At 41.6% G+C, this 17,500-nt stretch overlaps 1 protein-coding gene across 1 annotated transcript in view; it reads right to left on the minus strand.

Annotated features, from left to right (window-relative positions):
* LOC137984460 (uncharacterized) overlaps nucleotides 1-17,500 on the minus strand; it is a 41,867-nt gene that overhangs the window by 4,725 nt on the left and 19,642 nt on the right. Inside the window, exons 11-14 of the mRNA XM_068831632.1 lie at nucleotides 13,419-13,499; nucleotides 4,986-6,222; nucleotides 2,775-3,708; nucleotides 249-1,835 (exon numbers count right to left, since the gene is read on the minus strand). Coding sequence (XP_068687733.1) covers nucleotides 288-1,835; nucleotides 2,775-3,708; nucleotides 4,986-6,222; nucleotides 13,419-13,499 — 3,800 coding nt within the window. The 3' untranslated portion in view covers nucleotides 249-287. The remainder of the gene's footprint in view (nucleotides 1-248; nucleotides 1,836-2,774; nucleotides 3,709-4,985; nucleotides 6,223-13,418; nucleotides 13,500-17,500) is intronic.

Below are 17,500 nucleotides of genomic sequence, written 5' to 3' on the forward strand. Positions count from 1 at the left end.
CCGACAGTAGCAATGGGAACGAAGTTCACTATTGAAAAAAAGGACATTTTCCAGAACAAAATGGAAGAAATTTGATAGGTATTTCCCTCTTTTCTCTTCGAACCAGATGATTCGAGAGCGAGACTATTTTCTCCTCCCAAGCGGCGACAATTTGCGATCATAAGGAAGTTCCGCAATTGCAACATAAAACAACAGAGGGCTGACCGACAACTTACAGTGTACTTTCAGATAGTTTAGTAGTTGTGTACCTGCAGTTTTCCGATGCAACCGCTTTCGCGTTCCAAGTTTCATTCTATCGAGCTTTCCTCCACACCATAAAGACTGAAAGTTAATTCTAAGAACGAAAGTGATGGAGACCTTAACACAACGTCGCTGAAGTGGTATCCACGGCTGCCATTTCCAATTTGTCGATCGTTAACTTTCAATCTCAGTGTCTCAAGTGATTCACTTCTCATTGCTTCCGTCATAAGACCATAAAAAAGGTCTTCACCTCCTTTGCCGCGTAAGTTGAGTGTCAAATTAAAAGTAGTTAAAGACTTCAATTGCCACAAAAATCCTGAGAACGTAGTCATACCAATTCTATCGCAGTAGTTATTAAAATTATCAGTAACATTTAAATTGCCGTAGTTATTAATTGCCACGGAGAAATCATTTATTGACTTGTTTTCCAAGGAACGGTTTTTCCAGTCAAGATTCAATTCGACGAAGTTGTTAATTGTCAAAGTGAGATTCTTCAGTGATTTCTCGCTTGCGAAACCTACGTCTAGACTGACTTTGCTTAGACATGAGTGGTTGTTAACTGTCAGAAAGAGATTCTCCATTGATGTCTTCCGTGCCCAATCAGCAATGTACAGGTCAAGATTCAATGCATCGCTGTGGTTTTCAATTATCACAGTGAGATTCTTCAGTGACGAGTTGCGTTTCAAACCATAGACAAGGCCTTGTCTCCATTTTCTGTGCATCCCATTCACGAAATCAAAATCTTCCAATATTATCACACTCTTGTGGACGATAATTGTTAGGGTAAGATTCTTCAGTGATGTGTTGAGTGCCAAACCAGCTCCCAGGTGGAATGCCCATGAATAGCTCGCGTTGTCGTCATCGTTGAATGTCAAACTGAGAGCATTCAGTGTGGTGTTGCTTGCTAAGACGTAATCAAGACCATCTTCTGGTTCACGACTGAAGTTCGGAGAAGAAGCTGCTTCAGGAGCATCCACGCCGTTGTCCAAATCACTGTCTCCCTCAATGCTGATTGTTGCGCTGAGATTCTGTTTTCCGGTATCTTTGGCTTCCTTAAAGAGCGCAATCAGAGATTCAAGGTCGTCAATAGAGACAAATTCGTTATCACAGGATTCTTCTGGAGGAGAAGGAACGTCACGCACATTAAGGGTAACTGCTGGATTCTTGTCTAATTGAAGTTCCTCGAAAAGATCTTTCTCCTCCTTGGTTAACTGTTCCCAAGTGTTGATAGTTAAGGAGGCCTGTGTATTTCGTTCCTCAACCCATCTTGCTGTGGAATTAAGAATGTCATCGGTTAACTTTCCGTGGATGTCCAATGTCAGGTGAGACACCGGGCTGCGCGATAAGCCTTCAAATAAAGCTTCTGCACCATCACCACCCAATTCACCCCAAACATTTAATGTGACGTTTTGTTGTCCAGGTAATCCATCTGTTATCTCAAAAGGACAACACTGTGTCACCTGAGCGGCTGTCACTTTGCCGAAGGTATTTGGGTAGAGAGCAAATGAAGCGGATGTTTCCCTTCCTAATAACATAGAGGGCAAAATTACTGAATACTGATTGGTCAATGAAGAGGGCATTTTTTCTTTATTTTGCTTGAGAAGAGGGCAAAATTACTCGCTCACGATTGGTCGTACGCCAAAAATTCTCGCTCCTGATTGGCTGAACGTACCTCTTCCACATTCAGTTGGTTTCTTCTGTTTGAGCAAAACAACTTCGAGTTCATCGAAGTTTGTCTTTTAATTCGCGCTGCATTCGTCAAAAAGGCATAAAGATTAAGAACTAGCTTTAAAAGATGATCTGGAATTTGAATTTTCGAATGACAAGAAGAAGGGCAAAAGATTTTTTTCATGAAAAGCTTAAAACTTGGATCGACTTACATGGCGCCCGGCGTAGCGGGATTGTGTGGTTGAAAAACAAAATGATTCCTTTCGTCAAGGGCTTTCAGTTTACCACGACATCTTGCAGCTCAACAAAAAGGGTCACAGAACAATTTGCCATTGACGGGAGGAACAAGTAGCTCAAATTTGGTGGATTTCTTTGGACAAACCGTTTGCTATGTTTACGAATGCGTATTTGCAAGTGGTAAAACCCTCTACAGCACAGGTGAATAAAATAAATTGAAGCTTAACATTTGGTTTAATCGTTGTTACTGTTGTTCAGGAATGAAACTCGTATTTTCCTCTCGAGTGGACGTAAATAACAATCATCTATACTCGTTTTGGACGCAAAGAACAAGTTGACTTGCTTGTCTGTTTGTTAGTTGTTTTGCTTCCGAGCGAACGAGTGTTTTAACTACGCTTAGCTGTCTGTTTTTCGAGGTGCCTCAACAGTGTTAAGAAAATTTTGCCCTCTATGTTATTAACAAGTAATCGCAATGGGTCCTCGTAAAATTAAGGATTAATATCACTTGTGTTTTCAGAAGTTGCTGAAATTGCCCTCATCGCTGCGCGACTCGGGCAATTTCAGCAACTTCTGAAAACACGCGTGATATTAATCCTTAATTTTACTCGGCCCCATGCGATTACCTATACTAATCGTGAATGAATATTCCTCCCAACCGCCTGCCAATTATCAGGAACCTCTCCACGAAGAGAAACAATTAACTTAGTAAGGGAATTACTTCGTACGATACCTCGCTCAATTAAATTAGCACCATAAAGACCCAGCTTTCCATTGACACGCACATCAAGGACCTTGACTGCAATTTGACCTGCAAGGCCTGTTACTAGGGCCATAGCCAGCGAGTCTTGCATATCTCCGCAGATATAAATAGAAAGAGAGGACAGAGATTTGTTATGTAAGAGATTCTCTAAAGCTTTTATTGCCATTTCACTCAAGGAACCATAAATCCTGAGAACAACAAATGACAGTGGTGAATCAGCACATAATCCAGCATCAAGGGCCCTGGCCCAGCCTTCGCTCAACTCATCCCAAAGAGGAAACGTCACTTTCTCTAAGGTCTTGCTTGTTTTCAGAAGTTCAGCAACACTCTCCCAATCATCGCTTACCTCTAATTCTTCTAATTCATATGAGATGTCGAGATTTTTTATCTTTGGAAGAGACTGCAATTTTTTGAAATTTCTAAAAACGACATCGAGAGGTATTTCAATGTGAACATCAGGTGTCTGAACTTTGGAAAAGCCTGTACATGCCCTTAAAACTTCAACTACGTTCCAATGAAGATTTCCAACCGGATCATCGGTAAGCAAGGATAAGTGTAGGACCCGTGGAAAAGGTATGAATCGGAACAAAGCATCTGCCATTCGTTCAGGGTTTCCACTTTCACTGAAGCTCTCAACAAAGAAATTCGCACCTTGTTCACTGCATTCGAGCCAGTCCCACATACCCTTCAGGTTCTCACCAATCTGTGTGAAAAGAACACTTGCCTCCTCACGCAGTATTCCACACACAAATAAAAACACTTGCGGAAAATTAAAGCACAAATCAGTAAAGCTTAAATCCTCAAATTCTCGGTTTTCAGCTGACGTCATAACCTTATGCAAATTAGGTCTCCGCCATTCTGGTGCCCCTAATTATAGGGAAATGTATGACATTTTGAGCGCTCACGTTCGAAGTCTTCAAATAATTCATCTTTCCAATGGATATTTCCCAAGAAAGCGACCCAAAATCACTCGACGAGGTACCAGTACTTTCATCCTACGCAAAAAAAACCTCGAAAGCCACGTTCGAGAGCGCTATTTGAAGAAGATTTTCTGTCGTTTGCGTAGACCCAGCGGCCATACGGAGCGATCAGTTTGGCTCCTCTAGAAGTCTCAGACTTGCTTTCCTAGTTAGTTTTAGAGACAAGCTACTATACAAACAAGCAGTTTAAGACCTTCAAAATTTTGAAAGCGTACAACCAGATGATTTCTGGTTTCTTTGCGTTCGTTTAAGCAAGGGAAGGAAATCGCGGGCAAGATTGTTGTTGTTTGCGGCGAAGGTGACTCGGAAGTTTGACACTCGGCGTCGACCGGAGCACCTCATTTGCATCGGGCATATTTAATGAGATGAATTTTCTCCGCGATGTTGTGGTTTAATCGGTCGAAATTGAGCACACTTGTTCGAGGGGTTCAAGCGCTTCGGTGGTGTGAATTGGGAAGACATCGGTGGAAACCCAGCCGAGAAACGCTTTATCGAAAAAAAAGCCAACTTTCGAAAAATTCTGACTCGCTCGCCTTTTACCCTAAAACCCTGAACCAACGCGTGCTAAATCGCTGCGAAAGCTTTACAGGATAAAACACAACTGTTCACAGCAAAAGCCGTTACTGGCAATCACCGCAAAAGCTTTAATTGCTAAACCTGTAAAGACAACTTCAGCAAAATAAGTCCAACCCCACACTTAAAGTTAAAATCTAACATTAAGCCGTGAGGCAATCGCTGCGAAAGCTTTTAAATTGTCCTTTGTTCGTTGTATCTGTCCCAGAGTAAGGCAGGCTTCCCAGAAACAAAGTCTTTCGATTTCGTGTCGTCTCGGCTTATCTGTGAAATCCACGCGTTTCGGCGATCTTCTGTTAGCTGTTTATAACTTTCACCGTTCTTATCAACAACGATAGGTATACGGAATAGACTAATACCTTCCTTGTTTCCAGATTTTACTCCACAGCCAGGTATTATACAGAGAACCATCGCACTACAACTCACTCACATCTCTCTCTACGTGTCTCTGTTTACGATTCGAGGGGCTCCACAATGGCGGTTAACGACGGTTGTCAAGGACTAAGGTCACGTGGGTGAAAACCAAGAATACATTAAACTGGTTTCTTCGCAACTTATGCGCAATGTATGACGCAGCCAGATACTCTTGGAACGACTTGTGAAGAAAGAAATATTCATGGTTTGGTTTCAATCTCTTCAAACTTTCTTCTTTGAATACAAGGCCGAGATAACGAACTACCAATTTGTCATCACTTCTTTCAAGCTTTGTTAATTCATCTTCCCGAAAACTATGACGATAATTCAGCAAGCATTCCCAAGCCAGCTCTCCAAGAACAAGGATGTTTGCTTCAAATTGCTTTTCCAAATCGCTGTCCTCTTCACAAGCCTTCACACTGTTCTTCTCACAATATCTTCTCAACAGACATCGGACAATGATTTGAAAGAGATTAGTACGGGAAGACGGCAGCTTTCCTTCATGATCTTCATAAACAACGCAAAGGAGAAGTAAATTTAGAGGATTGTTTCGTAGGGCATGCAATAAAGTGTTTTCTTTTGTTTCCTCAATGAGCCTCTCTCCCTTGGATGGATCAATATTCTTAAAATGCTTCCTGATGTACTCAAAAGAATCTTCTTCAGTGAATCCTTCAATTTGAAGACAAATATCAAATGCAAATTCTTTCCGGGCTTCAATTCCTCTTTCTTGTCGAGTTGTAGCCAACACATAGCATAACGGTAAAATTTTTCGGTCGAGAAGTTTGCTCACATGATCCTGAGATTTTTCAGGGAGCTCATCCAATCCGTCCAAAATGATAAGAATTCTTTCCTGGTTAACAGGGTCTGTGATAAAGTTCAGCAGACCTTCCTTCGTCTTTACCTCGATGTCGTCGGGTAGGAGCTGTTCACTAATGGCTTCCATTATGTCTCCGTCTAAGTCTCTGCATTTGAGCAAAAATACAAGTTCGAAGGCAGGGGAAGTAGAGGGCATTGACTCATTCGCCCAGTCATAAGCAAGTTTAAGACAGAGTGTGGTTTTGCCGATTCCCGGATTTCCCTCTGCTAGGGCCATGGAACCTTCGCCTTCACAACTGAAAATGTTACCCAAATCTATTTCCAAGCTTGTAGAGCGAACAATCTTTTTCGGTCTTGAGACAATTTTTAGTCTAGTGTAGACTTGATCCAGATGTAACTTCATGGCTTTGCTCCAAGGAAGCGGACTGAACTCAGCTCGCCTTTTGTACACTTGTCTGAGCAATTCCCTGACGACCACAGTGTAAGCAATGGCGGCTGGAAATAACGCATGACAGGAGCCCATCAAATGGGCACCTGCAAAAAAGTAGTACAGAATTAAAGTATTGTTTTGTTGGAGGTTAATAAACGGAAATTCAAGGCAGATTTTAATATAAACCGTCACTAAAACATATGCCAACATTTAACTAGACTGCCAGCAGTCCCTTCTAATTCAGTCGATTCGCGCCAGCTTTTGTCACGCAAGCGAGCTCTGTAAATATCCACACCGTTTTTGTTCCTGGAATGTGGACACACAGTTTCCATGCTGCGCGACTTGTGGTAATCGCAAAATTATAACAATAACGGGAAATAATATTTTTGGACAACGTTCTCATAGCTGTCGTCGTCGTCTTGCTTAATTAAGGCTGGTTTTCAGTAGCGACGGAGTCGGAATCGGAGTCGTAAGAGTGCTTATGACCTAGTGAAAATAAAAGATCGGAGTCGTAAGCGGAAGTGATAAGCTCGACGGAATCGGAGTGAAAACTAGATTGTCTGAGTCGGAAGCAGAAGCGGAAGAACCCACCAATCACAATGCTTGGAATCGAGCATTGTGATTGGTTTATCCTTGCGCTTCTGCTTCCGACTCCAAAAGTGCAGTTTTCACTAGATCGTAAGCGACGGAGTCATAAGCGGAATCGGTAGTCTGCTTCCTACTCCAACAGTTTCATTTTCACTAGATCGTATCGCTCTGCGCTTCTGATTATGACTCTAACTCCGTCACTAGTGAAAACCAGCCTTTAAGCTCCCTAATGTTCTAGTCAGAGGAGAGAAACCCCAAAAGCTGTTAAAACGTTTATGTACTTAAAATTTTATGAATATTCCACTCTTTATTTAGAAAACATATTTCTTTTTTGCGTTATTGAAGTGCTTGATTCGAAGCAAGTATTGAATACATAAAAAGGCTTTACGTCATCCATGGAAAGTGTCGACGTTGCAATTTTCATTGGTAGGGCAATAACCACCGTACTAAAGATAGCCGTGGAAAACGTAATTCTTCAATTATGTGACGCGTGTGACTACTTTCCTACCCCTTTACTCGTGAAAAAAACCAATTAAATTTAATCGTGACTTTTAAGGAAAAAGCTGTAAGTTGTTAAAAGTGTTATTATCGTATCGTTCATACCCATACATATCCCGATGAAAGTTCCAGATTAATTAAGTGTCAGTGTCTGAGAAAGTGTTCCAGGGGCCAAAAGTTGTGGTCAACCGATTTGGCTGCAACTTGGCACAGAAGTTGGGTATAATGAGATATTTCAAAAGCCACTTTTGTTCACTTCCCTGAGTTTTAGTTTTGGTGTTATAGGGGGGGTCTCATTTTTTGCCCTTTGAGCACCAAAAATCCAGCCTTCCAGGGGGCATTTTGAAAGTGTGATAAGACCCCACTGGTAAATTGTGCTGCCAAATGAATGTGACCACGAACTCTACTATAATAGAGCTTTCAGTGCGTGCATTTTGTCCTCAAGGTATAGCACAGAGAGGAGCCTGGGGCTAAAGTTTGGCCAAAATTGATGTCAAAATTATAACCCAAAATAGCCATTTTTCAAAATTTTACTATAATCACCTGCCTTCTTGCATAACTTCCAAACCTATACCCCTGTTTCCTTTAGTCACTCAGTTATCAAAATCAGTTGAGAAAAATTTGGCTTGTTATGGTTTATTGAATTTTTGGAACAAACACTTCATGCCCCTCTAAGGCGATGCAAAATGGAATTTTGAGCCTTCGGCTAGTAATTCAGGCCATAAACAAACCAAATTGTTGACAAGAAGCCTTTATTCTGTATTTGGTAAGTGACAATGAATTGTCAAAGCCAAATCAGTTTCGTTGTTTAGAAATAACACCGATTCTTACCTTAAAATTGATCTAAAACGGGTCTCTGATTAGCGCAACAAACACATAATTTAGCAAATCAAAGGTGATTTTATTCTTTGAAAACCTAGTAACCACCAAAGAACACAAATGACGATGTTCTGATGTACATGTAGCAATCTTTTTACAAGATGCTTAAATTTTTCTTTGATTTATAGTCGTCAGTTTCACGTCATATTTCCAAGCATTACTCCAAGCATGGAAAGTCTCCATATTTTGTCAGGCCCATTTTTTATATTTTTACCATTTAAATTTAGCCTGAATAGTTGTTTTAAATACCCATCAGCAAAGGAGCATGACCATACATAGGTAGATTACACAGACATATACGAGCTTCAGTGAGCAGTATCGAGGTGAACTGTGATTTTCCGAGTCCTTTAGAGCTGAAAAAATGAAACCATCCATCCACGGTTAGGAGAGCTGGATAACAAAAAGCTTGTTTTGCTTTTATAAAGAAAATAACCCAAACAAAGCCTTGCATTGAGATGATGCACTTGTTACTACATCAAGCTAGCTGGCCCGCCATTTTGGACTTGAAGAGTGTGGGGACTGGACCGAGTTCCCGTCCAATCCTTCTGCCGTTTCGCGGGAATTTTTTCTGTTTTCCATCAGGTGTGTTCGAAATTCTAGAAAGTGATCTGTTTCAGGATAATTTTTGATGGCACTTAATTCCTTTGAGTTAAATGACCAGTGCAGTGTCACGTCATGGGCTGTGCAAGAAACAGGAATGCTTCCTTTGTTGTCTTACGATGGTGACATGACTGCATGATTAAAGCACAAGTAGAAGAGTTCAGGTGTTTCCGGGGAAGAAGAGGAAGAACTGGTGATGCCAAAGCTACAGGTGCTTCAAAAGATCAGTTAGGGATCATATACGCTCACAAATGACATTTATCGTGATCTAGGGGACTCTTCTGACTGAAGAGAGATTTAGAGACGACGATATGTAAATTACGATACTGTCGTCTCAAATTGTCTGTTTATGGTTGATTGGTTCGCATGTTAATATCATGGGTCCTTAGGAAGAGCAGTAAACATTCATCAAATTTGTCCAAAAAAAACAAAAACAAGTACGATAAGAATAACTTGAAGGCTGTTTTTTGTCTGCTCGAGCTGCTTGTTTACATTAAGCTTGTCACGTGCACACGCTTATCATGCAATGCACAATTCAGTTACCGGTTTCCATTATTTACCCTTTTCGTCAAAGATCTTTGCAAACATGCTGCATCTAAGTTTTTCGACGAAATTGATATTTTCAGGGAGAAAATGTCACTAAAACGTCGTCACAAAATCGTCCGAATTAGTTGATATTATTGGATTTGCTTGAAATAATGCATAGGCAATGAACACACATGTCGTACTTGAATGGGAACTGACTCTGAATCGTTCTGGAAGAGCACGGAAAATTTGTGTATATTTGTAGAAAAAAAAAATTTCATGATTCAATTTAAAAAATTGTTTAAAATAATGTTAACTATTCAATTAAAAGAATAATGAAAAAATATACCTAAATTAGAGTGTTATCTGCTAAAACTCTCTAAAGTTCCCTAAAAAACTCATAAAATTTTTATTCTTTTTTGATAGCGAGGGCCTCTTTTGGTGAATAGCCGCTGATTAGTTGTAGTGTAGATAACTCTGAAAACTGCTGATTTGTTGTGCTCAGTGAACAGTACTCTAGACACAGTTGTAGCATGTGGGTGGACTGAGCCCTCTCTTGGTTGGTAGGAATACAGAAAAATAAAAACGTTCTTTCAACGTTTCTGCCTGTGAAATGTTGCTGTTCAGTATTCTCCTATGTATACTGCTATTTAAGTTCTAGTATTTGTCAATTTTTTTCTAATATTCTTGAGATTTTCTAAAATTCTTTTTCGTGTCTAAAATTCCCCAAAAAATTCCTGCGGAATTACGTAGCTAAGCCTATTCTAAGTTGACTTGTCTTCGACGAAACAGGTAAATAAAGGAGACCGGTGGAGTTTCAATGCAAGCTCGCTCGAATTGTGCATTGCCAAACGTGACAAGCTGAATGTACGTAAACAAACACCTCGAGCGCAGACAAAAAACAGCCTTCAAGTTATTTCTATTATTGTTATCGTTATTTTATATATATGTATATAAAGATGTTGCTGCGATGAGTTTGTTGAATGTTTAGTGCTCTTCGTAAGGACCCAGGAAATTAACATGGGAATCAATCAACTATGTGAACAAACAATTTGAGACGACAACATCGTAAATTATATATCATTGTCTTTCTTCAAGCAAAAGAGTCTCGTAAACTGCATTAATAATCATTTGTGAGCGTATATGATCCCTAACTGATACTTTGAAGCACCTGTAGCTTTGGCATCACCACTTCTTCCTCTTCTTCCAGGGGCACCCAACGACCAATTTGTTGTAAAATGTATTATTATACCCCAGTTAATGAAAATAAATGTTATTAAGGCATTTTCAGGTGTTTTTCAGTGTTGCTGGGAGAACAATATCTGTTCCTTTTTCCTAGCAAGACACACAAGAAATTTCCGAGCCAGCTAGATAAAATTGATTGGTTTCCCAGCCAGCTGATCAAATTTATCTCCCAGCCGTTAATTCCGCGCGCTTTCAAATCCCTCGATCCAAAACGTCCGAACAAAAGCGACAAAACCGGGACAAAACAGGTTTTTTCCGCAAGCGCAATCACTCTGACCAGCCGTCGTATGTTTGGGAGAGGGAAGGGGTTCTTTTTTTTTTTTTTACTCGTCCTCAGTCTTCAGAGTTTCTACAGCCAGCTCGGATTAAAATGCTAGAAAAAGTCAGTAATTCCCAGGCAAAACCTCTATCAATAACAAAATTTCCCAGCCAGCTCATCGAAACACCTGTATATTTGCCAGCCAGCAAGATTCCTCTTGGGAACAGATAATGTGAGGAACAGATTCGTTGGGTGCCCCTGGTCTTCCCCGGACACACCTGAACTCTTCTCCTTGTGCTTTAATCATGCAGTCATGTCACTATCGCAAGACAACAAAGGAAGCATTCCTGTTTCTTGCACAGCCCATGACGTGACACTGCACTGGTCATTTAACTCAAAGGAATTAAGTGCCATCAAAAATTATCCTGAAACAGATCACTTTCTAGAATTTCGAACACACCTGATGGAAAACAGAAAAAATTCCCGCGAAACGGCAGAAGGATTTGACGGGAACTCGGTCCAGTCCCCACACTCTTCAAGTCCAAAATGGCGGGCCAGCTAGCTTGATGTAGTAACACGTGCACCATCTCAATGCAAGGCTTTGTTTGGGTTATTTTCTTTATAAAAGCAAAACAAGCTTTTTGTTATCCAGCTCTCCTAACCGTGGATGGATGGTTTCATTTTTTCAGCTCTAAAGGACTCGGAAAATCACAGTTCACCTCGATACTGCTCACTGAAGCTCGTATATGTCTGTGTAATCTACGTATGTATGGTCATGCTCCTTTGCTGATGGGTACTTAAAACAACTATTCAGGCTATTACAAGATCAGACGAAAATTACATGTTGACGAACCTTTTGATAAGCTAAATTTAAATGGTAAAAATATAAAAAAATGGGCCTGACAAAATATGGAGACTTTCCATGCTTGGAGTAATGCTTGGAAATATGACGTGAAACTGACGACTATCAATCAAAGAAAAATTTAAGCATCTTGTACAAAGATTGCTACATGTACATCAGAACATCGTCATTTGTGTTCTTTGGTGGTTACTAGGTTTTCAAAGAATAAAATCACCTTTGATTTGCTAAATTATGTGTTTGTTGCGCTAATCAGAGGCCCGTTTTAGATCAATTTTAAGGTAAGAATCGGTGTTATTTCTAAACAACGAAACTGATTTGGCTTTGACAATTCATTGTCACTTACCAAATACAGAATAAAGGCTTCTTGTCAACAATTTGGTTTGTTTATGGCCTGAATTACTAGCCGAAGGCTCAAAATTCCATTTTGCATCGCCTTAGAGGGGCATGAAGTGTTTGTTCCAAAAATTCAATAAACCATAACAAGCCAAATTTTTCTCAACTGATTTTGATAACTGAGTGACTAAAGGAAACAGGGGTATAGGTTTGGAAGTTATGCAAGAAGGCAGGTGATTATAGTGAAATTTTGAAAAATGGCTATTTTGGGTTATAATTTTAACATCAATTTTGGCCAAATTCTAGCCCCAGGCTCCTCTCTGTGCAATACCTTGAGGACAAAGTTACATGCACGAACTGAAAGCTCTATTATAGTAAAGTTCATGGTCAAATTAATTTGGCAGCACAATTTACCAGTGGGGTCTTATCACACTTTCAAAATGCCCCCTGGAAGGCTGGATTTTTGGTGCTCAAAGGAGAAAAAATGAGACCCCTCCTGTAACTCAGAGAAGTGATCCAAAGTGGCTTTTGAAATATCTCATTATACCCAACTTCTGTGCCAAGTTGCAGCCAAATCGGTTGACCACAACTTTTGGCCCCTGGAACAATTTCTCAGACAATGACACTTAACTGACAGAAACACCACCTTTTAGAGATGCTACTTTCAATTCATATGTCGAGAAATGCTTCTGATTAGATAAAACAAAAAAGCAAGGTGACACACGCTAACACCAACGGGTGTTGCTAACACATCACGCATGCGCATAACCGTTTCACTCCGTCAATTAGCAGCCATGGACAGCGGTTGCGGCCTTGCTGGGCCTCATCAGCATGGCGTAGCCACGTACCAGGCGTCATGAAGTGTCCTCTTGCTGTTCTCCCAAAATTCAACACCACTTGTGTCTCAGAATACAGACAGTTAACGTCACGAAGTGTCATCCAAATGCTACTCCTCGAGTAAGGATAAACAGCTACATTTACCGTAAGCTGAAAATAACGCTAACTTTTACCCTTACCTTATTGTTGAAGATAAATATTTATTGAGATAAATTGGTAGCAAAGGCTTAGACTTAAAGGGACACTTAGTGTTCAGTACTGGGCATGCATCTCATTAGGTTCATTTCTGGACATGAGTGTTCAATTTCTGTCCATTATCTTAACCATGATAATAGATGCAAATAAGACCTTTGAAGGTGACTTCCGTTTGGGTTCTTGTCACTTCAAATTAACGTGGAATCTTTGGAAATTTAAGGAAACAGATGAAAACAGAAAATATACTAATTTTCCCTTTACATGTACTGTCAACCTCATGGCCATAAGATATCAATGGACGAAAATAATGACAAAAATAAATGACATAAGAGGTCTGGACACAGCAATGTCATTACTATGTTCAATACGTCTGCGAAGTATAATCAAAATTCCACAACAGAACACAAACAATACAGCAAGAAAACGACTATTCAATGTGAAGTGAAATTATACATTGGCAATGAAGAATAGGACTTTACCTGTGGGTTCTACGGAAGCTTCAGCCACCATGGGGGTTGGCAATGATGAGTCCTGTTCACTTTCACCGGCATGACGAGTTCCTAGCAGACAAATAATAAACAGCACCTTAAGTAGTCTGACATGCACTGTAAAAAAAACCATCTGCTTCTACAGATTTGTGTGCGATAGACCTTATTCGCCTGTACATTTTGTTTTCCCAATAGACCTTACTGGAGTTGAGCCTGCATGCACATTTTCTTTTGTTAAAACTACATGCAAAAGAGGCTTAAGTGTCAATTTGGATACAAAATGACCCCTTAGCCTCGTTTATGTGGCAAAACGTTAACAACTCCGATAAGGGCTATGCAGATCATACGACGATACTCAGGAGATTTGGTCCTTTGTATTGTTCACTTAAAAGAGTGCATGCAGACATATTCAGGCTTGCATCCAATGTCACTTTTTAATGATAAAGACAGTGGCTCACAATCAGCTTATGGAATACCTAACTTCTAAAGGCTGCTTGTCTACCAAAGAAAGCGGTAACTGCACCGAAACCTCTGTGATTCAGACCACCGACATGACATTAAGTGCAATTGATAAAAAGCAATTGACGGCAGTAGTTCTGCTTGACATGACTGAGCAAGGCCTTTGACAGTAAAGATCACAACTTGCTGCTTGTCAAGCTGCAAGACGTAGGTGCCTCGCCTTTAGCTTTGCAGTGGTTTCGTAGTTATCAAACCGATCGTTATCACGTTGTCACGATTGGCACAGCATCATCGGAACACCTGCAAGTGGCCATTGGAGTGCCTCAGGGGAGTATATTAGGACCACACCTCTTAAGCAGTTTACATGAACAATATGCCATCAGCTCCACAACATTGTTAGGTCCAGTGCTATGTCTTTCCGGCTTCAAGACCAATCACGCATAGTAGCACAAATAAATCAAGAGCTTACAAGAATACGTACCTGGTTCTTGGACAACCAGTTACTGTTAAACCCTGACAAGACGAAGCTCCTAGTTTGTGGCAGTAAACTTGGAGCCGCTAAGACTCGAAACGTCAAGCTTTTACTTCTTGGAAAACAGCTTGTTCCAGCGGAGGCCGCCAGAGTCTTTGGTGTTACACTGGATACAAGTTTAACTTTTGACGATCATGTCAATGCAACCGTCGCTTCTTGCATGTCACGACTAGGCCAGATAAACCGTGTTAAACACTGCTTCGACAACCGCACTTTAATTCCTATTATCCACACGATAGTTTTCAGTACTGTTACCTTTTTTATCCCTGTTCAGTCTAAAGCAATACTTCACAATCTAACATTGCCAAACTCCAAGCTGTTCAGAATTTTTCCTGTAAAATCGTTAGTGGCTCCCATTCTCAGGCAGCTCAACTGGCTCCCCGTAAAACAACATATGTAATATCGCGATTCAATTACGGCATTTATGGCCTTTTATTAAGCGTTAACCAACTGTCTGGCTCAAGTGGAAGGTGGGTGCCTGGGATACCCAGGGGCTTCCACTGTGGTCAGCCAGCCCCTAGATAGAATACTGCCCCCATGGCTAGCAAATCCCCGCAACCCAGCCATGAACCCCCATTCCAAGCCGAAGGGACTCTCCGAGTTGACGCAAGCCAGATTGGAGAGGGAAAGAAGGGTTCAGGGCTGGGGAAAGCCCTGGCCCCGAACTACCAAAGTCCCGAGGCACCCTACAAAAAACAACTAGGAAAGGAGAAAGATACGCAAGAAATAGCTGTCAAGTGAGAAGGTTTGCTACCCCCACGATAGTACTGACGGGAGTGTGAATATAGATCTGATACGCATCGCTGGACCATCTGCCGAGAGTCTTGAAGAGGTGATCTGGTAAGCCACAAGAGGCTGCTGAAGTAGCTGCGCCAATGCGGAAGATATGACCTGTGTAGCAACCAGGGACCCCAGCAGGGGAGAGGATAGATTGAATACTGGGTGTCAGCCATGGGCGATGTAGGGGGGTGCCATCCGAGAGAAGGAAGAGTGGGCCAGGAGTTGAACCACAGACTTGTAGATACTGGGTAAGGGCGAGTTCTGGACACCGATCACGTTTCCTAGCACAAACGTAGATATAGCAACCTTGGCTAAAGGGGTCCGTCTTAGAGCACTTAATATGAATCCTGAAGCTGCCTGGATTGACTAGAGAATCTGCTTGAACATCACTGACAACAAGGTGGATGTCCGGATTAAAGGGGGAGTTGACAGTGAACTCACCACTGCATGCGAAACCAAAAAAACCCGAGACAGCAGCATGTATGATTGTAGTCTGACAAGTTCAAGGATAATGTGCATCAGCTCGATTGGTTGGCGCTGACCCCTATTTGAGCCTTGGTGGCCTTTGATACGCCGCAACACACACTGTAACCGAAGGAAACCAACCAGCAGAGAAGGCAGACCCTCCTCGATGTGAAGGGACTGGATTGCTGAGAGGTAAACCTTAATGAACGAATGGTGGAGAGTATCAGCAAGATGACAGCAGAAATGGATAAGCACATGTTCACTGGTTGGAGAGCTGATCCCGAAGGAGATAGGCTATTGTCCTGAGCACAGAAATCCACGAAGCGGCGTTGGACAGAAGCATAAACTTTCCTGGCAGAAGGGGTAAGACCCTGAGTCAAGTAGAAGAGGCACTCATCTGACAGGGAAGTTCCAAGTCCAAGAGGAGCTGCTGTAGAACGTGGGTCGGAATGGAGTCTGCATGAGGGGCTAGCTGGCGAAAACACTGAAACTGAAAGCGAGACAGGGAGTCAGCGATCGGGTTAGACTTCCCTCTACCTGGGGAGGAAGAGAAAGAGAAGGAGTGACGAGATGCCAACAGGCACAGATAGCGAACCAAGGACATGATGGAAGGGGCTCTTGAAATGCTAGACCGCAGAATTTCCACCACTGAGCGGTTATCTGATAGGAAGTTGACCAGTTTGGAGGCCCATAGGGGACCCCAGAGGTAAGCTTCCATAACGATTGGGAAACGTTCCTTGTACTTGATAGACTCAGAGACCTGTGTTGGGAGCAATGCACTTGAAAACCAGTGACCCTGTAAGACTGCTCCGTAACCAAGAACCTCCTAAAGAAAACTCGAAGTCGGGGAGTGGAGCTCACTTGGGGTACTGAAGGAAGTTGCAACCATTCCAAGACTGGAAAACCTCCCGCCAACAGGCTAGGACAAGAAAGAACTCCTCATCGGGTGGTGTTGAAAAGCGCATAGCAGGTTGATCATTTGGCGCACGAAAGAGCGACCTTAGGGTACGACCTTGCTGGCATGCTGAAGGTGACCTATTAGAGACTCCAGTTCCTTGCGTCTACACCAACGCTTCTGGGACCAGTCCTCCAACAAGGCAGTTATCCTATCAAATTTGTCCCGAGGAAGGCGCGCCTGCAGATTCAGAGAGTTCAATACAATGCCCAGGATGGTGAAGCACGTTGACGGACTTTCTATCTTGTCTGGATGGAGGGGGATGCCAAGCTTGGAAAAACAGTCAATAGACCTGTCGATAGACCTTAGTGCATTTACTTACATATAATTAATTTTATTGTGTTTTGTTGTTGTTAGTTACATATTTCACTGAAAAGCCCCTTGGGGACATGAAATGAACGTACGTATAAATGCCAGCGTAACAAATGCACTTCCCTTAGACGTAAAGCCATAAGAGAACATTTCCGAAGGAAATCATTAGAGTCAGAGAATCCGCGCGAATTCTGGTCTGCTTACCGCCCTTTTTTAAATTCTAAAACGAAACAAGCAAACGACATAATTCTTAAAGAGGATAATATGGTCATTAATGACAAGAAGGAAATCGCTGATTTGTTTAACAATTACTTTGTTCAAATTGCTGATTGCGCTGCCCAAGTAAATGAAGCGGACTATGGACAGGACTATGAATTCTTGCCATTCATGAACTCAATACAAAAGGTTATTTTAAATTTCAACACACAAATCAGGCACTAGTAGAGAAATTGCTTCGGGATATAAATGTCCGTAAATCATGCAGCCACGACATGATGTCACCGAGACTTCTTAAAGAGTCGGCGACTGTGATTGCTGGGCCAATAGCTAATATCATTAACTCATCTGTCG

Source organism: Montipora foliosa, chromosome 14, assembly GCF_036669935.1.
Source record: "Montipora foliosa isolate CH-2021 chromosome 14, ASM3666993v2, whole genome shotgun sequence".
Lineage (NCBI taxonomy): Eukaryota > Metazoa > Cnidaria > Anthozoa > Scleractinia > Acroporidae > Montipora > Montipora foliosa.